This window comes from Oreochromis niloticus, linkage group LG4, assembly GCF_001858045.2.
Source record: "Oreochromis niloticus isolate F11D_XX linkage group LG4, O_niloticus_UMD_NMBU, whole genome shotgun sequence".
In the NCBI taxonomy this organism is placed as follows: domain Eukaryota; kingdom Metazoa; phylum Chordata; class Actinopteri; order Cichliformes; family Cichlidae; genus Oreochromis; species Oreochromis niloticus.
In genome coordinates this window covers 15426926-15451915 of record NC_031969.2, presented here as the reverse complement: position 1 = coordinate 15451915, position 24990 = coordinate 15426926, and the positions used below count along the sequence as shown (strand labels likewise).

Here is a 24990-nt window from a genome sequence, read left to right as displayed (position 1 = left end):
AATAATGGAATCACCTTCCATTATCAAAATTACATTTCTCTCAGCTAAACTTTCCATTGATGTCTTCACGGAATTACAGAAGACCTGAATGGTGAAGTGAGAGGAATGTAATGAACTTCTCAGACAAGTGCAATAGACTTACAGCAGGATTAGTTTTAATTGTATTAGTATTAGTATGGATGATGTTTGCATTATACTACATTTATGATGCAAGATAAAAGTATCACAATGAGGACTGCAGGATTTTGTACAGCTGCTTAAACAACTTCAGTTACTGTGGCTCTCGAGCACAATAATAAACAGCAGAATCTTCAGTCTTCAGACTGTTCATCTGCAGATACAGCTGCCGTTTGTTGTTGTCCCTGGAGATGGTAAACCGGCCTCTGACTGACTGAGAATAGTTAATAGTGCTACCAGCCCAAAAAGAAATGCGAGCAATCCACTCCAGCCCTTTGCCAGGGGCCTGTCTAATCCAGTGCATCCAGTAGTCTCCAAAGTTAAATCCAGATGTTGTACAGGTCAGTCTGTGGGATTCTTCTGGTCTTTTAACTGCAGGTTCAGATTCTGTCAGAGTCTGACCATCAACACCTGGCAACAAGAAAAAAATAGAGAAATATTAAAAAATGGAAAGAGAAAGGAAACATAAGGACATCAGTAAAGGGAGAGTCACCTGCCCAGCAGACAGTTAACAGTAGCAGTGCTGTCCAGTAGTCCATCTTGTACAACTGTTCCTGCCCACTATGCTGTCATATTCTAAGCAGTCAGACAAATAAATGTAGAAGACAATGAAACATTTGCATTGACTCCTCCTTAAAAGCTGGAAAGAACTGGTGAGTCATTAATAATTTTATAATAATATTATGAAGTTTCAAAAACTTCAGTGTGAAACCAGCAGTTTTTAAAGTTTTTCAACTCAAAAACACAATTACAACGTAAAGCTATCAATTAGATTCAGAAATATGTTATTTGTAATTTTTTATAAAAATTGTTTGAGCTTGTTTGAGTTAAACTGCAGAATCTGCTGTAACAGGTTTGACTTTCAGGTACTGGGTGCTGCTCAGGACATCTTTAGTTCTGACGAAATGAAACATATAGTGGCAATAAAGCAGCAAAAGAGACGGTGAGCAATTCAGATCTCAAATGCCAATGAAAAATTGTTTTGTGAGCCTTGCTTTAAAAGATTCAGTGGAGGGAGTAGATTTGACAGTGAGGGGAATGCTGTTCCACCTGTATCCATTCAAAACACTTTCCTAGCCTCGGCCATACTCTGAATTTTTTCTGTTGCAGCAAACCCAGATATGATATTTTGGGGTCTTTTCAAAATTTTATTTAACTCTCCAAACTTCTGTTAGAGCACATGCATTTATTATGGTTGATATTTGTTTTTTAAATCATTTTTATTTTGATTTGATAAAGATTTTTTTCTATAAAAAAAAGAAAACAAACAGCTTATTACACATTTCATTCTACTCTCCATTCTCATATAGGCTGTTGCATCTTTGTAAATGTCACAGTAATTGTGGTTTAATAAACACCGACTTTCACAGTCTTCTGACTGCTGCTCTACAAATTTAACATAGTGAACTACAGCTACACTCACTGTTCTCTAAAGGGAGAAACTTGACATTGACTGCCCTCTAGTGGGGTTTTCATTTTTGTTTGTTTGTTTTGTTTTTGTTGTTGTTTTTTCCTCATACTTGGACAATGCATTAAGCAATTCAATTTACTGTTTATGTCTGTGTTTTTGTTTCCTTTTTCTTTTTGCCTCATCTTTCTAAGATAAAATATTAACAGTTTTAATAAAACCCACATAATCAGCATTGATTTTGATGGGATTTGTGTAGCTGTTAAATTTTATACACACACACAAACACACATTTATATATATATATATATATATATATATATATATATATATATATATAAAACACCCAGCACGCCCCTGTGGGCGGTTTATCTTTCAAGCTCGGGTCCTCTACCAGAGGCCTGGGAGCTTGAGGGTCCTGCGCAGTATCTTAGCTGTTCCCAGGACTGCGCTCTTCTGGACAGAGATGTCTGATGTTGTTCCCGGGATCTGCTGGAGCCACTCGCCTAGCTTCGGCGTCACCGCACCTAGTGCTCCATGTATGTGTGTGTGTGTGTGTGTGTGTGTATACATATATATATATATATATATATATATATATATATATATATAGGTCCCTCATCCTATTCTGAGGGACCTATAGGATGAGGGACCTATATATATATATATATATATATATATATATATATACACACACACACACACACACACACACACACACATACATTTACAGCTAAGATTCGGGCTGGAGAAGTGTAGTCGGATGGTAACAAAGAGAGGGAAGGTAGTCAGAACTGAGGGGATTGAACTACCAGAAGGCAACATTGCAGACATAGAGGACAGTTACAAGTACCTGGGGATCCCACAGGCGAATGGGAACCATGAAGAGGCCGCTAGGAAAGCTGCAACCACTAAGTACCTGCAGAGGGTCAGGCAAGTCCTGAGGAGTCAGCTGAACGGTAAGAACAAGATCCGGGCAATCAACACCTACGCCCTGCCCGTGATCAGGTACCCTGCTGGGGTAATAGGCTGGCCAAAGGAGGAGATAGAAGCCACTGACATCAAGACAAGAAAGCTCCTTACCATGCATGGAGGGTTTCACCCCAAGTCCAGCACCCTGAGGTTGTACGCTAAGCGGAAGGAAGGGGGCCGGGGACTGGTGAGTGTCAGCACCACAGTCCAGGATGAGACAAGAAACATCCACGAATACATCACGAAGATGGCCCCAACTGACAGTGTGCTCAGTGAATACCTCAGGCAGCAGAAACCCAAGAAAGAGGAGGAAGGCGAGGAACCATCATGGAAGGACAGGCCCCTGCACGGTATGTACCACCGGCAGATAGAGGAGGTGGCTGATATCCAGAAATCCTACCAGTGGCTGGACAAAGCTGGACTGAAAGACAGCACAGAGGCACTAATCATGGCAGCACAAGAACAAGCTCTGAGTACAAGATCCATAGAGGCTGGGGTCTATCACACCAGGCAAGACCCCAGGTGCAGGCTGTGTAAAGATGCCCCAGAGACAATCCAGCACATAACAGCAGGGTGCAAGATGCTAGCAGGCAAGGCATACATGGAACGCCATAACCAAGTGGCCGGCATAGTGTACAGGAACATCTGTGCCGAGTATAACCTGGAAGTCCCAAGGTCAAAATGGGAGACGCCCCCAAGGGTGATGGAGAATGACCGAGCTAAGATCCTGTGGGACTTCCAGATACAGACGGACAAAATGGTGGTGGCTAACCAACCGGACATAGTGGTGGTAGACAAACAGAAGAAGACGGCTGTAGTGATCGATGTAGCGGTTCCGAATGACAGCAATATCAGGAAGAAGGAACACGAGAAGCTGGAGAAATACCAAGGGCTCAGAGAAGAGCTCGAGAGGATGTGGAGGGTGAAGGTAACTGTGGTCCCCGTGGTAATCGGAGCACTAGGTGCGGTGACTCCCAAGCTAGGCGAGTGGCTCCAGCAGATCCCGGGAACAACATCGGAGATCTCTGTCCAGAAGAGCGCAGTCCTGGGAACAGCTAAGATACTGCGCAGGACCCTCAAGCTCCCAGGCCTCTGGTAGAGGACCCGAGCTTGAAGGATAAACCGCCCGCAGGGGCGTGCTGGGTGTTTTTTTTTTTATATATATATATATATGTATATATATGTATATATATACATATACATATACATATAAAGTGGTTCCACCAGAGACTGGCCATCAACATCTGTCAAGTCGGTAACTTTTAAAAACTTTTTTGATGTACATAAATAAACTCAATAATCTTTTTCAGATATCACCAATAGTAATAGCATCAACTGTTGTTACGACTAACAGTTTTAATGACAATCTCTAACTTCTATTATGTTACAGGTCTCCACTGGAGGAGCTTTTTTAAGAAGCACGGGGATCTGACTGTATCGCCACTGTTCACACAAGCTAAAGCCTATTTTGTTTGTTTTACAATATAATTTTAATTGCACAATTGTTGAGGACATAAATGCAACAATAACATGATGTAAATATTTAATTTATAAATATTAAAGTAATTAATAAATAAATACATGCAGATCTATCTATAGATAAAGGACATAATATTCTCTTGCTGTCTTGACCTTTGACCTCGAGCTTCAGGGATGTACAGGACTGCTAATCTTTGTACAGGACAGTAGTTGAGAGTGAGTAAGAAGACACCCAAAGAACAGTTTCTCTTTGCTGCTGGAAACCAAATTCATTGCCCCCAAATGTCAACCAACAGGAAGACACTCGATAATCTCGTCGTCCTAAAGGGTGAGCTTGACATTTGACGCCCTCTAGTGTTCCAAAAAGAATGACAACATTAGTTTTCACATCTTAACCACATGGCTATGTTTTTAAGTGATACCAAAACATTGATTTTAGGAACAAAATAGTTTCACAAGCTCTGACTTGTGTCATGTTTGTGAGCAAGGGTTAGCGCAGAGAGAGTGTAATGAATGTAATCATGTGACAGCAGTAAGCGACTCCAGCTCTTTTTCAGGCACCTGACCTCAACCGTCCGGGTTTTACTTAATGTGACTCCATTGGCTGTTATCTTTGATTAGGATAAAATCATCATATTTCAGTCTTTTTTCAGGAGCCTGTCAGGTCCAGAAAATCCAGAGCTGACTGAGGGAATACAGAAGCAGTACAGCTTAATCTGTGGCCTTCTACAAGTTCTGACTCAGGGTCTGACTCTCAATATGAAAATGACAGTCCTGATCTAGGCTGCAAAAAAATAGCCAACACTCTCCATAATATAAATATTTATTTGTTTACCATAAAGATGATTATTTCTCTTTCTATTTAGTGTGTTTGGTTCAGCAGGAAGACTTTTATTTCCTCAAGTTCATTAATAGAATTTATTTTAGGCGAACCTTTACACAGTAATACATAGTTGTTAATTAAATATATTTAAACATGCTACAAGCATGTGCAAGTGTTTGATGGCCTGCTGCTGTATAGTGAGTATTCGTGCAGGTATTCGACAGAACATCACTTCATATTCTCTACTCTTCAATGGTTTCACCATACTTAAGCTATTGTGCAGAGGTCTGGGGCAATAACTATAAAACCACATTACATTCACTTTTGACTCTTCAAAAAAAAAAAAAGCAATTTGAATCATCCACAATGCAGGTTATAGGGAACATACAAACTCACTATTTTTGCAGTCTGAAATATTGAAAATGGATGATCTAGTGAAATTCCAAACAGCACAAATTCTATTCAAAGCAAAAAATAAAGAACTGCCAGGTAATATTCAGAGTATGTTTTTTTTGAAAGAAGGAAGCTATAATTTAAGGGGTTTTTGTAACTTCAAAACAGGGAAGGTACGTACTACAAGAAAAAGCTTTTGTGTTTCTGTTCATGGAGTGAAACTGTGGAACAGTCTGAATATGGAATTAAAGCAATGTCCAAATATAAAACAGTTCAAAAAGAGTTATAAAAATATGATCTTCTCGAACTATAAAGAAAAGGAAAATATTGAAATTAAAAATAATAATTCATGATGTTATATTATAGTATGTAGTAGTACTATATCAGAAATCTGTTCACTATATTTTATTACAAATTATATCAGTAAGGAAGCTGACTAAATATTAACTGATAATTTATGGCAAAGGGGTGGGATTAAATAAGTGTTTACTTCTTCCCACTCCCTTTCAACATGTAAATTAATCAGAACGGCAGCTATATTGAAATGCTGTCTAATCCAAGCTGCTGCATAGCCGCTATCAGTCAGAGAATAACCAGAGACCTGACAGGTGATGGTTAAAGGTTGTCCAGGCTGCACAACCAGTGAGTTACTGGTTACTTAAATGATCAATTTAAACTTTCTCATGTCTGTTGTCTTCAGTAGTGTTAATAACCCAAAGGTTCTCACATGATGCAGCAGCCAGCAGCAGTGTCAGAGGTACAGAGAACATGGTTGATGATGAAGCTGAACTGAACTCTTCTGTCCTCTCACTGTTGCAGCCACAAACTTCACAGTTATGAAGAAGTGCATTATGTCCATTTGAATAAAGGGACTGTGCATTTGCACTTTCTTCTTTTCGATGTGATGCTTTTTCTCTGATTTGAAAGGATTTTTTTTGTTTGTTTGTTTGTTTTTCACTTTTACTTCATAGTAGGTTTTGCTGTGAAGCAGTCCACTCAGTACTCAGGGGTTAAATATTAAATGTCAGTCTAGTGGCTGACAACAGGTGACTGGAGTGTTTATGCAGTTCTGCCACTTTCTTTACTGGCTGTGTTTGTGTCTCAAGCACAGAATTAAAAGTTAGAATTTTCTTCATCCAACCTTTTGACTTTGACGTACTTTGTGCTGCTTGATGTGTAAAGTGTGGAGGAAAATTTTCATCCTCCCAATCCAGAGTGTCCTCTGGCTCATTTCATAAACCCATGTGTTGCATTGCACTGTCTCTGCAGGACAGATCTCATTCTAATTTCCTGTAAGCAGAAGCATTTTGAAAATTATCCAAAGATTTAAATTATTGTGGACATTGAAGCCAAGCTTATATACTTTTATTATCTCCCTAGCTGAAATGATAGTCACAATAAATAAACAACTGCTTTATTAAGTATAATGAGTATAATGAGGTAACCTTCCTGGTGCCACTGACTACATCCAGTCAAGCATGACTTTACAGAGAATTATTAAAAATATTCTGTGAAATGTAACTTACCATCTCCAGAGACAACAGATTGTCTCTGGAGATGGTAAAACGACCTTGGACTTACTGAGAGAAGAAAGTTCTACTGCCATCAGTGTAAATGTGAGCAATCCACTCCAGTCCTTTTCCAGGAGCCTGTCTGACCCGGTTCATACCGTAGCTCCTGAATGTGAATCCAGAGGCTGTACAGGTCAGTCTGTGGGATTCTCCTGGTCTTTTAACCACAGGTTCAGATTGTGTCAGAGTCTGACCATCAACACCTATCAATAAGAATAAACAGGCAGAAAAAAATGAATTATTTAGAAAATAACACAAAAAACATGAAATTAGTTTTAGTGGAAAGTTTTACCTGCAAAGTAGCAGATAGCAAATAGCAGTGCTGTCCTACAGTCCATTTTGTTTCACTTTGCCTGTCTGTCCACTATTGTCTGCATACTTACAGCAGACAGATAAGTAGGTGGAGGACGAGGAAGAAATCTTAATATTTGCATTGACTCCACCTCAAAAGTAGGAGAAAGCTGATATATTATCAAAGAGTTTTTAGTCACTCAAATAAAAATTTCACTTCTTTTAATTTTAAACCACAAAGGCATATTTACATAATTTACTGACTACTAGTAAGTGTGGTTAGTTGCCTGGATCCAGCCACTCTTACTAGATTGTATGATGTCATCTCAACAAGAACAAATTACGTTGCTGAATTTCATGTAGATGCTACATGATTCAATTACATTCACCATAGAAACATGGAATTATTTAGTTCATATTACAAGTTTGGATCTTGTGCATGTAACAACCACCCAATTTCACTTTTTTGAGTCAGCTCACGAAATCCACAAGATCACATTAGATGTCAAACCACAGGAAAATCAGTGAGGTTACAAGAGGCAGACAACCACACCACGTGTATGCTGTTACTATTTCGTATAGTTTAACTTGTCAAGGACAACAACATAAAGCATCATCAAGCATAGCTTTCCTACTTTTGTTAAGTCTGTATTGACAGATTAATGCCATGGTGGTTCGTGGTGTTGCCTCAGAGCAAGAAGATCCTGGGTTCAAATCCACAATGAGGCGAAGTTTGCAGTGGGTTCTCTCTGCGTACTCTGGTTTCCTCCACAGTTAAAAGTCATGCAGTTGTAAGGGTAGCTGGATATTCTAAATTACCCAAAGGTGTTGAAGTGCAAATGGTTGTTTGTCTCTGTATGATAGCGACCTGTCCAGTCTCTACCTTGCCCCTGTTACCCTATCACTTCTGCAGCCCAGATAAAGATAAGAAGATGGGTAGATTGGAAGTTGCTGTAAATCCGTTGAATCTTATTTTTGTTGAACATTATGTAATATGAATACAACATGTACTACAGACATAAGTTACATTTCATCCATTCAACAAGATTATCATTGGTGTAACAAACAAATATTTTACTAGTTCATGTAACAAGACTGACTTTTGATGTGCCAAAGTGTTTAAACAATATAAGATGAATTTAAATAAATCTAATTAGACTAACGTGGTACAAACATGTTAGTTGAACAAAAGTCAAATTAATTGAATGTTACTGTTAATATTATGTTAAACCTACACACATATATCGTGTTGACACAACACAACCAAGATGGATTAATATAACATGATTTGTTTAGATGGAATATAAGTGGCAAGATAAAATTACGTTCATCCAATGACTTATTTTTTTGAGTGTATCCTCACAAATATAGAGGAACTGCTTGTGAACATTTTAACTGACCGCCATGTTTTATTAATTCTGGATATCTTTGATAATGATATCACTTTAATGATGGCACAAGAGGAGACAGTAGTGGAGACCATACCTGAAAGATGCGAGAAATTAAGTATAATGAGGAGTGTGGGATATTGTACAGGGGCTCCAACAACTGTGACTGTCAAGCACAATAATAAACAGCAGTCTTCAGTCTTCAGACTGTTCATCTGCAGATACACCTGCTGTTTGTTGCTGTCTCCAGAGATGGCTCTTCCTCACTGCACGGACTGAGGTGAAATGAATGTGTACATTGTGTTTGCAATGCATATGGTGAAAATCAAACTGTTTTCATAATGTACTCATTTCTGTGAAGTACAGGGAAAAAGACAGCAAACAGAGTTTTCTTAAACATGGACACTCTGTACTAACAAGTTTATTGAAAGAAATTGGCATAAAAATGATTTTAAAATATGGGCAAAAATATCTTCCTGGTTGAAGTCTACACAGTGATTTTTACACTGTACTAAAACAAACAAAAAAACATATATCATCGCTGCCCCCACAGTGAGCAGCAATGAAACCTCTGTGAGGATTTAATGAATGAATTATTGGTCTTGGTCTTTTCTAATTACTGTAATTCTAGCAGCCAACAACAGTATCTGATCACAATTAAACTCCTCTGATTACTCCACGTCACTGACTATGACAAAAGGAAAATTCCAATTGTCACTAAAATTTATACAACATGTCAGTTATTTTTTAATAATAGGTGAGTTTTTAACATGTTCCTGCCCAGAAGAATTTCAGAAGGTAGAGCAGGTCATCTACTAATCAGATGCATTGTACTGTAGAAATGAATGGCTGAATAAAGCATGTTCTATACATGCATTATACAAACTCAATGATTTATCATTGCAGGTGGGTTTTCTCTCAGTAACCACCTCAGCCAAATTATGTGATACACAAAACATTTAATAACTAATTTAGAAACTTAGTAGCTTTGATGATATAAAGCAAAACTCCTGCTATGTCTGGTTCAGGAAAACAAGGAAGTTGAACGCGTTCAGGCTTCAACAACGATCTGAGAAATAACTTGGTCAAACTAGTCTACACAGTTTAACTACCTGTTTTGCTAATAAACAAATATAAATTTTCATTCATTTTTAATCCTGCTCTAGATGCTGGCAGTTAACCATGTCACATGCTCAAACCTTTTTATTCAGTTGTGATATTTTATGATTATACTGAAAACATTTTGTTTTCAAATCAAGATGTAGACGTGTTTCTGAGCTGCTGTGTTAATCACAGGACAGATATTACAAGGCTATGATTTTATAGAATATGGTGCATAACTGTAGATTACAGACAATATAAAGTGCTTAAAACTAGCTCAACCTTAAATATCTGCAGCAGTGATAGTGATCCATACAAGACTGACGGAGGATATTTCTCTGCAAAACTTTTGTGATTGTTTTTCACTTTTGTGAAATTTGTGATACATTGACAATAAAAACGTTTTATGTGCAATACAGTTTCAATGTGTAGTGAAGTGTTTTATAGAACATTATTGCTCCATATGCTAAATGAATTATTTAAAAAAAGCCAATCAAGGGTCAGAGGAAGGTGGAGAGGACAGTGCATAAAGAGGCAGATCAGCATATTTAAATGTGGCCCAGTTCATACTCTTAATTATTTTATTTTATTTTATTTTATTTTATGTTTTTTTTTGTTTGTTTGTTTTGTTTTGTTTTGTTTTTCGAGTGATGCTGCAAGGTGGGAGCTTGTTTTCTTTGTTTGCTTTTCTGCAAAAGCTACTGCATTCCATTGGTTGAGGTTTATAGAGTGTGGTTCACTAGGAAGAGGTTCATTTGTTCAGGTCAATTGATAGTCTGAACCAAAGTTAGTGAAATATGTTTATATACTAAACAAACATTCTATGTTATGGTATCTCTACAGTATTTATACTCATATTTACAAAATACGTAATGTTGTGTGTTTTCCTAGAGCCCTGAGTGAGATGAATGCAAGATGAAGAACTGCTTCTTATCAGTCTACCTGACCACAGTGTTTGGTTAAATATGAAGAAGAGGAGCTTGTTGCTGACTATTTGTGCAGGTCTGTCAGTGGTTTGCATCACTGTGCAGTGTCGTACACAATAATAAATAGCTGAGTCCTCAGGCTGCAGATTCTGTCCTGATATTGTCATTTTTTGAGCAGAAGTGTCTCTGCTCTAGTCAAATTTGTTCTTTAACGCATCATTGTTGGTAGTGCTCCCACCATACAACATGGTCAAAATCCAATCCAGTTGTTTTCCTTCCTGCTGTCTGATCCAGCTTGTTGCATAGCTGCTATCAGTCAAAGAATAACCAGAGACTGAACAGGTGATTGTCAAAGACCATCCAGGCTGCACAATCATTGAATCTGGCTGGATGAGATCAATACTGTACACACCTGTGGAGACAGAAATCACCATTTAAACTATTATTCACTGAAGTATTTAGCATTTCTATTGTATTTAGTGTTGTGAATTCAGGAAATCTTCTCACAGGATGCAGCAGCCAGCAGCAGGATCAGACCTACTGAGAACATGGTTGATGATGAAGCTCTTCTGTCCAAAAGTGTGATTTTTCTTTTTAAACTTAATCTCTCATTTTCAGTCTCACCAATTCTGATGAAAAAACTAGAGCAGACTATATAGATCTGTACAGATACACTACATAGATCTAGAGAAATTAAAACATTAGTATAGATCCCAGGTCCCTTTTTGTTTGCTACTTTACACTAATAGGGTTCTCATAGCTGTAATGGACTTTAAATCCGTCATCAGATGTAAAGGCATTATCTTTACAGCTATTTGCATTGCTCTTTCTTCAAGAATTCAACAGGATGAAAAAAAGTTCTCGACAGATGTGGAGAAATTCATTCAAACTGTTGGCATCTCTGTGTCGTTCAGTGATTTTTACACTGTACTAAACTCACTCATCAGAGGAGTGAGCCCAAATGATTCACATAAAAAAAACATCTAATTACCATCACCCTCTCCAACCACAGTAGTTTATTAAGTGTGGGTGCTGATGCTCATGTGATCACCTTCAGCTCAGACATATATGAAGAAGTCACAAGAATTTCCAGAGACACACCAGACTATCAACATCCAAATACTGGCTTCCATTAAATGTACATGAACAAGTAAATGGACTGTGCAGACACCTCTCAAATAATGGCTGTTTGACTTTGCTCACAGCAAACATGTTAACGTCAGATAACCATTGGCTGCTAGTCATGGTTGAAAAATAGTTTCAAAATGACATTTAAACTTATTTCCCGATGTTACTTAAATGTCAGCACGAGATGCTTAGACACCACTCGAGTGATGAAAACTCACAGTGTCACCCTTTTGGATGCACTGCTAATCCGACGGAGCCAATTGATTCCACATTTATTTGACAGCATACCTGAGTTCATGATGCTGAAGCAAGAGGTGCATTAAGTTCACTATACAACAAATGTAATTCAGATGTGTAGGACTGTAAAAGGAAAAAAAGGAAAAAAAAATAATGCCAGTATATTTATGTGGAGAAAGCATATCACAATATTTAATGGTGCTTTTGTCCTCTATATGAATGTTTAAATGAACACTGCCATTGAGAAAGGCAAAGAAACTCTTTTCTATCTGACGGAGGCTTTCAAAAACTTTACATCTGAAACTGTGTTAAATTTGGTTTCTCAGTACTGTTCTTTAAAATCTATCATGGTCTGAGAGCACCTCCTCTGGTGACTCCATGCTACAAGTACACAGGCACTTTGTGTTACTGTGGCTGTCTGGTACAGTTATGCACAGCAGTGTCTGCAAGTTGCAGATTCTGCCCTTTTAACGTCAGGGTGTTGATAGTGTAGTCTATTTTTTATTTTTTTTAAAGCCTTTAAGTACCAGCTACAAAAAGTTTAAAATGAGTTTAGAAAATAATTTAATGACATATTTTTGTAAACGTGATATTAAGAAAGAAGAAAGAAGAGCTTCTGGCACTGTTAGTATAGGATATTTTTAGAGTCACACCCAGCTGCTAAGAACAGCTAAATTGATGTTAGAGTGTTGATGTTAGATTCTAAAAAAAAATAGTATGAGATACTAGTGGACCGGAATTACTACTAGCAGTGCCCTTTCCCCCTCATCCACCTGATTCACAACTTCAGGTGGCACCACTGCAGACAGACAGACATGTACAGTATGTGAGTCAGGTTTTTTTTTTAATTTGTTTTTTTCTGTTGGTAAAAAGCAATGTTTCCATGACTATTTAAATATAGATTTACTGTTGTTTTTGGAAATGGTGAACTGACCTTGAACAATTTTCTGTTTTTCTATTATTGTTTCCCATATTTTGGAAGGTTTTCAGTATCTTCACTATCAACAAACTCTAGACATTATTCATATTCACTTTACAGCATGTGTGTGGTTGTGTGTTGCTGGTTGCTGAGTATTTGTGCAGGTCTGTCAGTGGTTTGTATCACTGTGTCGTAACGTGCACAGTAATAAACAGCTGTGTCCTCAGGCTGCAGATTCTGTCCTGTTATTGTCACTGTTTGAGCAGAAGTGTCTCTGCTCACGCTGAACTTGTTTTTTAAAGCGTCATTGTTGGCAGTGCTCCCACCAGTCCACATGCAGTTAATCCAGTCCATTTGCTTTCCATCACGCTGTCTGATCCAACATGTTGCATAGCTAGTCAAAGAATAACCAGAGACCTGACAGGTGATGGTCAAAGACTGTCCAGGCTGCACGACCATTGATTCTGGCTGGATAAGATCGATACTGTACACACCTGTGGAAACAGATATTAACATTATTGCCATTATTAATTTAATCAATCGGTGTTAGAAGAGGTTTTAGAGTGAATCCATGAAAAGTTCCTCACAGGATCCTGCAGCCAGCAGCAGTATCAGAGCGAACATGATTGATGTTGAAATGATGTGAGCTCCTTTGTCCTCACACTGAACAGCCACACACACCACTCCCTTTTAAGTAACTTTTTCATTTGCATATTTTAACTAGGTCACATTTAAATCCAACATTATATGTTTTTCTTGACCAGACTGCATAGCAACATTTTTATGACAAAGGTTGTGTTATTGAATGTAATCATGATGGTTAACTTACCCATTAAAAACATGAACCATGAAATAATTAACATAATGGACAATACAATATGTATGTGTACATATATATATATATATATATATATATATAATGTATGTATGTGCAAAATGTATATATATATATATATATATATATATATATATTTTCATGTTAACTGAAAATAGTATGATGACATCACCTATTGTACATGATTGCTTGAGGAGACAAGAATGTAGAGTATATCTAAAAGAAAGATAAAGAATTTGTCATTACTTCTCAGACAAGTACAAAAAATGACTTCTTACTAGGAATAGTAATAGTATTAGTATTAGCAGTAATGTTAGTATTTGGAATGCTAATTTTACTAAATTATAATGCCAGATAAATAAAATATGCAGAGGACTGTGGGATTTTGTACAGTGGCTCAAACAACTTCTATACAACAACTGATCAAGTGTCATGGTGTGCTGTGTGCAGGCAGGAGAAGAGGACCTAAATGCTGGACTCGGTGAATGGAAAGAGGCAGCTTTAGTGCGCTGTGGCAGAAACTCTAAACATAACTCACAATAGCAACCCTGACACTGAACACTGGAGGACACACACAATAAATACACCTGAGGGAACAAGGAACAGGTGGGAACACAGCCGGGAGAAATTATGCCTAACGAGACAGAGGAAACATAAACTGAACACACTGACATCAGACACGGACATTCAAAGTGAAACAGGAAACTCACACACACAAAGACACAGACTCAGAGATGTGGGCTTTCCACAGAAGCCTGACTACACTAGAACAGAGGGGATACACAGGCAGGGATGACACAGAACAGAGGGAGCACAGAATATCATGAGGGGCAACGAGATCAAAACCTAGGACCTAGAAGTACCAAAACTAAAACACAGACAGCAATAACATCAGGGAAATAAATAATAAACTATTTAAATCACTGGGTCACAGACCCAGGATCATGACATCAAGTGTGCAAAGTTCCACTGAAACATGCCTCAATGAATATGAAATATCCCTGCAATAATGTTAAGTAAGACATGATTTTGTACAGCTGCTTCGCTGGCTTGAGTCATTGTGAGTATTGAGCACAATAATACACAGCAGAATCGTCACTTCTCAGACTGTTCATCTGCAGATACACCTGCTGTCTCTTGTTGTCCCTGGAGATGGTAAATTGGGCTTGAACTGACTGAGAGTAATATTTTCTGGCACCACTGCCATTGTCAACCCAGGCAAGCTGCCCCAGTCCTTTTCCAGGAGCTTGCTTGATCCAGGCCATAGCGTAGCTGCAGAATGTGAATCCAGAAGCTGTGCAGGTCAGTCTGTGGGATTCTCCAGGTCTTTGAACCATGGATTCAGATTCTGTCAGAATCTGACCATCAACACCTATCAATACAAAAAAAGAAAAGAAAAGAAAAGAAAAGAAAAAAGTAACTGCTGTAAATTGATAGCTTTTTGAAAAACTATTTCCTCACCTGCCCAGCATAGAGCTAAAAGCAGCAGCCCATACAATCCATCCTGATAAATTGAGTCCTCTGTTGTTGTCTCTCTCTGCAGTCAGATAAATAATGGTAGAAGATATCTGAGTTTTTCATTGAATCCTCCTTACTTTAGGATAAAGCTGTAATGTCTACCATCTTTTTTACTCTGTATTATATTTTACATTAGCTTGTGCAGACGTGATTAGTTTGATGAATAAATCAAAGGCTTTTTTTATTTTTACTTTTTGAAATAGGCAGAATTTTATGATTTTAGCTAATTTTTTTAGGTTGTTAATATTATATAGTGCTTAAACAGCAACAATAACAACAACAATAAAAACAAACAACAACAACAAGACATACAACACAACCATGAAAACTAGGAGCTGGGAACTAGAAAGCAATAATCTAACAATAAGCACAGGAGACCTGACACTATATACATACACACACACACGCACGCACACAAACACACACATGCAAACACAGCTGGGATGAATAGACTAACGACACAGGGGAAGCAAAACTTTTTGTCTCCTGTGGAAACAAAAATCTACATTATTATTACAAAAATCAACATTATAGTCATTACTCATGTGTTTATTATGTGAGTCCAACAAAGTTTCTCACAGGATGTAGCAGCTCCCAGCAGGATCAGGGCTACAGAGAACATGGTTGTTACTGAAGCTGAACTGATGTGAGCTCCTCTTTCCTCTCACTCACTTCAGTTATGAGGAAATTCTTGATCCTCATTTCTCATTTGAATAAAGCAACTTTGCATTTGCACAAATGGTTCAGTGACAGATGACAGATTTGACATATTTTGTTGCTTTTTTGTCAATTTCTTTCTAATTTACAGTATTTGTTATTCTTAATTGATCGTTGATCATTGAACTGGTTTTTTTTGTTTTGTTTTTGTTTTTTTTAGTTTTCATGCTATTCACCTGTAGATATAGCAGCTGTTTTTTGTTGTCTTTGGAAATGGTGATCCAGCCTTGTTCTGATTGAGAATAATAGATGTCTATTATACACTATTATCCCTACATCACAGTAGAACTCCTTTCTATATGGCAACTGCTAAATGTGAATTCAGAGTCTCTACAGTTCAATGTGTGGGATACTCAAGGATTTTTGGTCACTGATTCAGAATTTGTCAGTTTTATAAAGTGACACTTTATGAAACAAGAACAACAACTATCATCTGCTGTAAGTTTGTAAGTCACTGAAAACAAGCACGACTCAACATCATTGAAACTCCTCGTTTTCCCAGAAAATAAAAATAAATAAATGACTACAAGGCAACAGTCACCTCCTGACGCCATGTAAAGCTATGAGTTCACTCCTCTTCTTTACCCTGGAGTCCCAAAAGTGGGTTTAAGACAATGTATACACAAGAGAGAATCAGGGCAGATAAGTTTTCAGGAAATGGATATAGTTAGGCTGTACTTGATTATCATTTATGCTTATTATTCTCTGTTTTAAATGAGATGGTCAACAAACAAAGACATAAAAGCAGCAAACCTCAAATTCAAATTCAAATTTTATTTGTCACATACACAGTACGATATGCAGTGAAATGCTTACACAACTGCTCGTGACCTAAAAAAAAAACAAAAAACTGTTTATATATTTTGACTCAAGATAAATGGTTTAATTCTATGTATAAATATTACACTGTACTCATCTTACTCTAACTAATATACATGACCATTTAATTCTGAATTAGATCACACTTGTCTGTGTAATTAATTTCACTATTCCATGTGTTTAATTACATGAGCCAAGGTCCAGCTCACTCCAGAACTACAGAGAATATGGTTTATGCTGAAGCCTGAACTGACACGCTGACTAATCAGTCTAATCTAATTTAATCTTGAATAAGAAATTCGGAATTCAAAATGCATTTAAACCACAGACATACAGAGAAATATGGAGCCTCAAGAGCAAAGAAAACTCGGGAAATGAAACAGGACTGTAAAATGCAAAAGTGCACTTGGTACAGAATTAACTTTTAAACAAATGATTTGAAACTGAACTGTTCTTCAAATTTAAGGTTTTGTCTTGAAATAACTGTTTATTGACTCTGATATTTTTTTTATATTCATACTCTGTATGACTACACAATCTTCATATGGGGAAGTAAAATGCACTTTTGTTCCAGTTTCACTTTTGTCTGGCATTGGGAGCAGAAAGATGATAAACAGCTGAGTCTTCAGTCCTCAGACTGTTCATCTGCAGATACAGCTGCTGTTTGCTGTTGTCTCTGGAGATGATAAAACGGCCTTGAAATGACTGAGAATAAAAGATGTTGCGACTGTCATAATGGCTTGTAAGCCACCCCATTCGTTTTCCAGGAGCCTGTCTGAGGCCATATAGTAGCTGCTGAAGGTGAATCCAGATAAAAAAATTACACTGTGTTAATTGGTTATTCTTGTTAGCTACAAGAGAAATCAAAAAGACACAAAATATACAATTCTAAAGTGTCAGAGTTTATCTGTCACACACACTTTACTTCAGTTATGAGCATGTTCCTGGTGTCTGTTTGGGAAAAGGAAATTTGATTTGCCGTTTCTTATGTAAACAGGATGGTGCATTTTTGTTCTTTACTACACATACACGTGTCTCTTTAATGCTTGTACAGATGTGAAGCTCTCTGCTCATGGCTGCAGTGTGAGAATAACTATTCAACAAGATAACCTGCAACTGCAATCAAATTAATTGAACACAAAGGATGTTGAAATCATGCACATGGTTATTGTTTGCAGTTGTTGTTTGTAGTGAGCGTTCCACAAGGATTCACTTGGACTAAAATGTTGTTCCAGGGGCAAAGATAAAATTAATTATAATTGTTTTCTTAGAGGACTGAATGAGATGAACACAGGATGAACAACTACTTATCATCAGTCTTACAGATAGTAGACTTTGAATAAGTGTAGGTGCTACTGGTGAGCTATATTAGCAGATACATGTAGAATGGTGTCATGTTGCTGCTGCTTAGACTCTGAAAGGTTTTTGTACAGATCTGCTGATGGTTTGTGTTACTGTGGCTGTCTGGCATGGTAATACCCAGCTGTGTCTTCAGGCTACAGATTTTGTCCTTTTAAAGTCACTGTGTTGTTGGAAGAACCTAATTCAAAACTGAACTTTGAACTCTGAACACAGTCCTGACTCATCCACTCCAGTCCTTTCCCTGCAGGCTCTCTGATCCAAGCTGTGTAGAATCTTCAGAACAGAACAAGAGACCTGACAGGTGATGGTCAGATGCTGACCTGGCTGCACTAAGACACAGACTGGCTGTGTCAACTATTCACACTTCACACATGTTGAAAAACAAAATGTTTTGTCATAAATTCTCAATTCATATTAAACCTGATGTGGTGCGATCTCCACTCCACAGTCTGATGTCATGTCTTTGTGAATAACAGGAACATCTAAAGCATCAGTGTAACTGTGAAAGAATTCTTGGAATATATGTATACAATATATTGATTTTAAAACCCCATCAGCTTATCTATCCATATAATAGATTACACTTCATCACTGTTTTGTAGTACAATGACACTGATAGTTCTGTGCACTGCAGCTTATAAAAACACATGCAAATAGAGAAAACAAATGCAGATTAAGAATCCACTGTAATCAAATAAAGTTCCCACACATTGACAAGATGGAGAATTCAGCTATCGAGTACCAAAAACAGGAATATTTCAGCTGTATCCATCTTTTATAATGACTGTAATACTTCCAATGTTTCCATAATCTCAAATATATTATTATTATTATTATTATTATTATCGATGTACAATGTATATTCATTGATTGTAAGAAATTGCTTAGTTCTTAAAAACATTATTGTTTTTCATTTCTTGGTAAATCTGCTCAAACACATTAAAAGTACATGCTCAGCATCATACATCATAAACAAAACCTCGTATGTACTTTTGCAAATAAATGTACATAGAATATGAGAAAGTTTTCATGACACCTGCATTTTTACATTTATTACTTGTGTGTGGTTGTGTGTTGCTTGTTGCTGATTATTTGTGCAGGTCTGTCAGTGGTTTGTATCACTGTGTGCATACGCGCACAGTGATAAACAGCTGTGTCCTCAGGCTGCAGATTCTGTCCTGTTATTGTCACTGTTCTAGCAGAAGTGTCTCTGCTCACACTGAACTTGTTCTTTAAAGCATCATTGTTAGCAGTGTTCCCACTAGCCCACATGCAGTTAATACAGTCCATTTGCTGCCTTTGCCTCTGTCTGACCCAACATGTTCCATAGCTGTTGTCAGTCAAAGAATAACCAGAGACCTGACAGACGATGGTCAAAGACTGTCCAGGCTGCAAAACCCTTGAATCTGGTTGGATGAGATCAATACTGTACACACCTGTGGAAACAGAAATCAACATTATTGCCATCATTTATATGAATATTCAGTATTTCTAATGTGTTTATTAGATTAAATCCACCAAAAGTTCCTCACAGGAGCAGCAGTATCAGAGTGAACATGATTGATGCTGAAGCTGAAATGATGTGAGCTCATTCGTCCTCTTAGTGAAACAGAATCACCAATCCCTTTTCACCACTTTTTCATTTGCATATTTTTAAATAAATTACATTTACATATAATATTATATTTTCTTTTTGACAAAACTGTATTGCAAAGTGTTTTTTTTATTTTAATGACATAGGCTGGGTTTATTGTAGTGTGACCATGTAGATGATTAGCATAATAAACCATTTGGTTTTTCAATTTTAAAGCTATTTCAAATAGAATGTAGTTTATTTTCATGGAAACTGAAATTAGTATGATTTTTTTTTTCCATTGCCACTAAATATATTATTTTATTATGAATATAGACCAAGAAATGACTTATGATACATTTTTGTAACAAAATGTTAAAACAAAAAAAATCCACCAGAAAATTCATGATTACTTGATAGGTTTGTAGCATAAACCTATTCGCTGGAACGTTCAGGACAATTTGCTACACAGCAAAAACAAGACACAAGTAGGCAAAGTTCCTTGTAGTACTCATGCATGAGGGAGGCCTGCCTGGAGCCAAGTGTCGTTCCACCCACTTGACCTCCGTCAGACTCTCAGCCAGGTTCCCCATAGCACTCCTTTTATTGTGGTTACATGAATATGCATAGGTTCATTAACATATGACATCTTATATAGGTATGCATGTGAACAAAGAATACCCTGTGTGTGTGTGTGTGTGTGTGTGTGTGTGTATCTGTGTGTGTATGGGGTCAAGATGTAACCCCAGGAAGACTCCCCAAAGCTGGTGCCAGGAGTCTAGCGGTACATCTGAACAAAAGGCTCTTAGACTCAAACAGATATACGTGTGTTTGCTATACCATATATCGGCAGGAGAAGATACGACCTCTCCTAGGAGGCGTGTGATCTATGCCAGAACACTCTGAAGAGGAGTGAACGCACTCCCCTCTTCATGCTACACAGAGTTGTTACAGACCTCCTAGGATGAGACATTCTTTCAATCTACAAATGATTATATACTTCTAAGCATATATGAGTAAATATTTCTAAGCATAAATGGCAATCACAATACAAATCTAACATTACTCTTACTTGATTTTTTTGTTTGTTTGTTATATTTTCTTAACTCAATGAAAAGGTGTCTAAATAAGGAAGATTTAATAAATGTCAGCTCCTCCATTGTTCTGACTGTTTTGCTGAAATCTGACTAAATCGAAACCAATCAAATCACTACTGATGATCAGAACAAAAACAAAAAGAAAGTAATCTCTAAATGCCAGCTTTTAGTTTGAAAGCTCTAATGTAATCTCTTCTTAAATTCTCTATATTTACTTTTACTTTTAATGGGGACAGAAATACATGATATTATAAAATCTTTAGGGACAAAATATGTTCATTGTGCCTTTATAGTTTTGAATTTTTTAATATTTCATGTGGAAATGTAAGGAAACTGCATAAGGGGTTAGTGGAGCTTCATAAAGCAATAAAACATTACCATGCAATTATTAGTTTAGGATTGTGTTATTTAAAATGTTTACTGCATTTGGTAAAATTTCCTAACAAATGCATTGTGAGTTTTGAACACAGCATTCAAACACAGTCTTATTGTCTGTAAAAAACAGTTGCTGGTGTCGTGTCTTTAGACGACATGTCTATAAACCTACCTCGAAATGACTTAGCAATTAGTGAGAGTACCATCTGCTTTTACTACAGTCAGTAACCAGGAGCGATTTACTAAAGTGTTTTAGTGTTTAGGCAAATACTGCTTGACAAAATAGTAAATCTGGAAGAGGTGGCCTTGAAAATAAACTTTTTTCGTCACAGTCCAGAGTTTTCTGTGGCCTTCTAAGTAAAACCACATGTGACACATGCCATTCACTGTCTCTGGAGAAAGACTATTTAAATCAGAATGAACATTTACAAGTGAACCCAAGCAGAAACCTTCTTAGATGAACACTGACTGGGGAAATCTTTAATAATACACAGTTACTATTGTATTTCTATTTTATTATGTTTACATTGTGTGTAGTTGTGTGTCTCTGCTTGCTGAGTATTTGTGCAGGTCTGTCAGTGGTTTGTATCACTGTGCGGTCACGTGCACAGTAATAAACAGCTGTGTCCTCAGGCTGCAGATTCTGTCCTGTTATTGTCACTGTTTGAGCAGAAGTGTCTCTGCTGATGCTGAACTTGTTTTTTAAAGCATTATTGTTGTCAGTGCTCCCACCACTCCAAATAGTGTTAATCCATTCCAATGGCTTTCCTTCACGCTGTCTGATCCAAGCTGTTCCATAGCTAGTTACAGAATAACCAGAGACCTGACAGGTGATGGTCAAAGACTGTCCAGGCTGCACGATCCTTGAATCTGGTTGGATGAGATCAATACTGTACACACCTGTGGAAACAGAAATCAACATTATTACCATCATTTATCTGACTATTCAGTGTTTATTAGAGTGAATCCACTAAATGCTCCTCACAGGATCCAGCAGCCAGCAGCAGTATCAGAGTGAACATGATTGATGTTGAAGCTGAAATGATGTGAGCTCATTGGTCCTCTCACTGAAACACAGAAGCACCACTCCCTTTTAAGCAACTTTTTCATTTGCATATTTTTAAATAAATTACATTTAAATATAATGTTATTTGATCTTTTTGACCAGACTGCATAGTAAAGTGTTTTTTGTTTTGTTTTGTTTTTTTTCTTTAAAGACTTAATAATGAATTATTTACAGTTTCAAACTAAACATTTCTGCCTGACTGTTGCTGAGTATTTGTGCAGGTCTGTCAGTGTTCAGCCTCTGACTGACAGCAGTTATCAGCTTAATAAACCTGAAGTCCTGTTTTGTTTTAAACAAGCTAAAAACAACACTTTTATTCAGCTGAATAAAGGTGAGATCAGATTTTTAATTTTTCACTTTTCAGTTGTTGACAGCAGTTATGTGACAATATAGCTGTGTACCAGCTGCTAACAGAATAAGAGACCTGACAGGTGATGGTCAGATGCTGACCTGGCTGCAGAGTCAAAGGAGCTGACTGTGTCACCTGTTGAAAAATAAAATCTTTAGTGAAACTGTATCAGCTTATATTGCAAAAAAGCTCATACCCATAGCAAATACAAATCTACTCACATCCAGCTGCTAAGAACAGTAACAGCGCTACAGAAAACATGTTTTCTGATGAAAGTGACATAATGTTAACATCACCCACTGTCTGTTGTGCACTTCTATAGAAGACAGTACAGTATACTCCCTCCGTTTGGCAAGAGAGCTAACGAAAGTGCTGTACATTAAACTATTTAGCCGCATGGAAAACAACACTAAAATTTAAACACTAAAATATAGTAAATTTACTGAATCATACTTGTAAAATTATATGAGTTAAAAACTCAATCATTTGGCGTCAAGGATGGTATCATGATGCCAAATGCCAAAGAGAATTAATGTGTTTTTTGATATGACGTGAAAAAGCTAATAGAAACACAAAAGTGCGAGCGCGTTTAAAATGAACTTCAGGCAACACACAGATGATTGTTCTGCAATTTTTTTGTTTCCTGTTCTCATGCTGTCCTCCCATAGGAGCCCACCATGAGTACAGGTCTCTTTTTTTCCTCTTGTACTTTCCCATTGTAGTGTACATTTCAGTGTTTTTCTGTAATGCTACTGATCTCCGACCTGTATCCCCATGTGATGTCTGTGTTGTGTGTGTAAGGTCGAGGGGGGGGGGGGGGGGGGGGTCCCATTTCTCTGCAGGGCAACCTGAATGTGGCGAATAAAGCTTTGATTGATTGAAGTACAACAATCCAGGTCGGAAGTGATAACAGAAAGAATAACTTTTTACAGTCCCTTTTGCAGGAGTTAGAACAAAAATCATGCCCAGATTTTGTCACTTATACCATAAACATCTTTGACTAAAAATGAGGAGACTGATCTTCATCCACAGCAGTTTGATTGGCACCTGGATGCAGTGATGGGAATAACGGCGTTACAAGTAACGGCGTTACTAACGGCGTTACTTTTTTCAGTAACGAGTAATCTAACTAATTACTATTCCTATCGTTACAACGGCGTTACAGTTACTAACAAGGAAACGCGGTCCGTTACTATTTTTCAACAAACAGACGGTTGAAGCTGTGTTCAGCTTACCGCATCTTCTGGACGCTACAGCTTTAAGCAGCTGCGCGCGCTCCCGCGGACGCTAATCACGAGCACTGTCCAGCACAACACCTGGAGCTCAGGGGGCAAAACAATCGCATGAGTGCTGCTGTTTGACTGAGGAAGAATAAAGTAGTCGTGGTAAGTCAATCACACGACCACTTAAAGACAAAGCAACAAGGTGATATGTACCAGTTTATAAATTGTGTTGATAGGCCACGTAAAACCAGAGTCATGATAAACAAGATATACGCGGCGTTTTTTCCTCAATAGTTTCGCCACGTTAGCGCTAGCAAGCACTCTCTGCTTATGAGCAAAAAACAAAACAAAAAAAAGTTTTAGGAGTGACGGCGAGAGAGAGAGAGAGAGAGAGCAGGAAAAGAGAGAGAGCGAGTTTTGAGATTTGTGACGTTTAGTGTGTTTGGAGTGTGTAGTTCATGTGTTGTCTTGTGTAGTTAGTGTGTAGTGTTGTGTATAGTTTTGTGTTGTGTGTCAGAACAATGAGGCGACTGTTGTCTCCAGGTAGAAACAGGAGTGATACACCTGCTGCTGTCAGACCTGCAGGTATCAGGCTGTGATGTTCTCCTTTGTAGTGGACAGAAATTATTTTTTTGGAGTGGCACAAATAATTTGTGAGGCATCTTATTGAAGAACAGCTGATTGTTCTGTAAATAGTTTGAAATGGTTATTTAAAAAAAGGGTAAAAGGTAAATGGCTGCAAATAACTTTGTTGTTTGCAAAACTTGTGCATAGGATTTTAAAATTGACAATTTATATTTGTATTTGAAGTTATGAAATATGATTCATTAAACATGTTTATGGTTGTTACAGTAAAAATATAACTTTTTCTACTCTGATTTTATGTTTTTTGTTTGATTTTAGATCAATTCTGGTTGTACAGTATGACAAAATGAGAACATAACTGTAAATTCAGGCACGTGAGGTTGCGCTAAAAAGAATGATACCAAACAAGGCAAAGTAAATAGTTTTTAAAGGTAAAATGTGGAGAGAAAATCAAGAGTAGTAAAAAAATGGCCAATTATACCCTGGACGCCAGAGGGTTAAACGTTCTTTGTTTTTGTTTTTAAAGTAACGCAATAGTTACTTTTCCAAGTAATTAATTACTTTTAGAATATTGTAACTGAGTTACTAACTCAGTTACTTTTTGAAGAAGTAACTAGTAACTGTAATTGAATTACTATTTCAAAGTAACTTGCCCAAC

At 37.3% G+C, this 24990-nt stretch overlaps 3 protein-coding genes, 3 long non-coding RNA genes and 1 gene segment (V, D, J or C); 2 read left to right on the top strand and 5 right to left on the bottom strand.

Moving 5' to 3' along the window:
• The window catches only part of LOC100709195 (uncharacterized), a 1346887-nt gene that overhangs the window by 449271 nt on the left and 872626 nt on the right, over positions 1 to 24990 (bottom strand). The window lies entirely within an intron of this gene.
• LOC112846698 (uncharacterized) overlaps positions 1 to 24990 on the top strand; it is a 961229-nt gene that overhangs the window by 230367 nt on the left and 705872 nt on the right. The window lies entirely within an intron of this gene.
• LOC102076453 (Ig heavy chain Mem5) overlaps positions 1 to 24990 on the bottom strand; it is a 900359-nt gene that overhangs the window by 202129 nt on the left and 673240 nt on the right. Inside the window, exons 1-2 of one of the 2 annotated variants that reach the window (XM_025906589.1) lie at positions 13401 to 13478; positions 13004 to 13307 (exon numbers count right to left, since the gene is read on the bottom strand). The exons of the other annotated variant lie outside the window; for it this stretch is intronic. Of the exons in view, the coding sequence (XP_025762374.1) occupies positions 13004 to 13307; positions 13401 to 13437 (341 nt within the window). The 5' untranslated portion in view covers positions 13438 to 13478. Of the gene's footprint in view, positions 1 to 13003; positions 13308 to 13400; positions 13479 to 24990 lie in introns of those variants that run through there. 2 annotated transcript variants of the gene reach the window in all.
• Positions 1 to 24990, bottom strand: part of LOC106096470 (immunoglobulin mu heavy chain) — a 1110954-nt gene that overhangs the window by 420739 nt on the left and 665225 nt on the right. For all 4 annotated transcript variants that reach the window (XM_025906581.1, XM_025906582.1, XM_025906583.1 and 1 more), the window contains exon 3: positions 14869 to 14880. In XM_025906581.1, coding sequence (XP_025762366.1) covers positions 14869 to 14880 — 12 coding nt within the window. The remainder of the gene's footprint in view (positions 1 to 14868; positions 14881 to 24990) is intronic.
• Positions 1 to 24990, top strand: part of LOC112846703 (uncharacterized) — a 297478-nt gene that overhangs the window by 228753 nt on the left and 43735 nt on the right. The gene's annotated exons all lie outside the window — the stretch shown is intronic.
• On the bottom strand, positions 96 to 770 carry LOC100698364 (Ig heavy chain V region 6.96-like). The segment is given in 2 exon segments: positions 96 to 588; positions 671 to 770. Coding segments are annotated over 2 exon segments (363 nt in total).
• On the bottom strand, positions 22502 to 22849 carry LOC112846705 (uncharacterized). Its single transcript, XR_003219824.1, has 2 exons — positions 22746 to 22849; positions 22502 to 22659 (listed from the first exon to the last, which is right to left on the bottom strand). It is a non-coding gene; the product is annotated as an uncharacterized LOC112846705 (long non-coding RNA).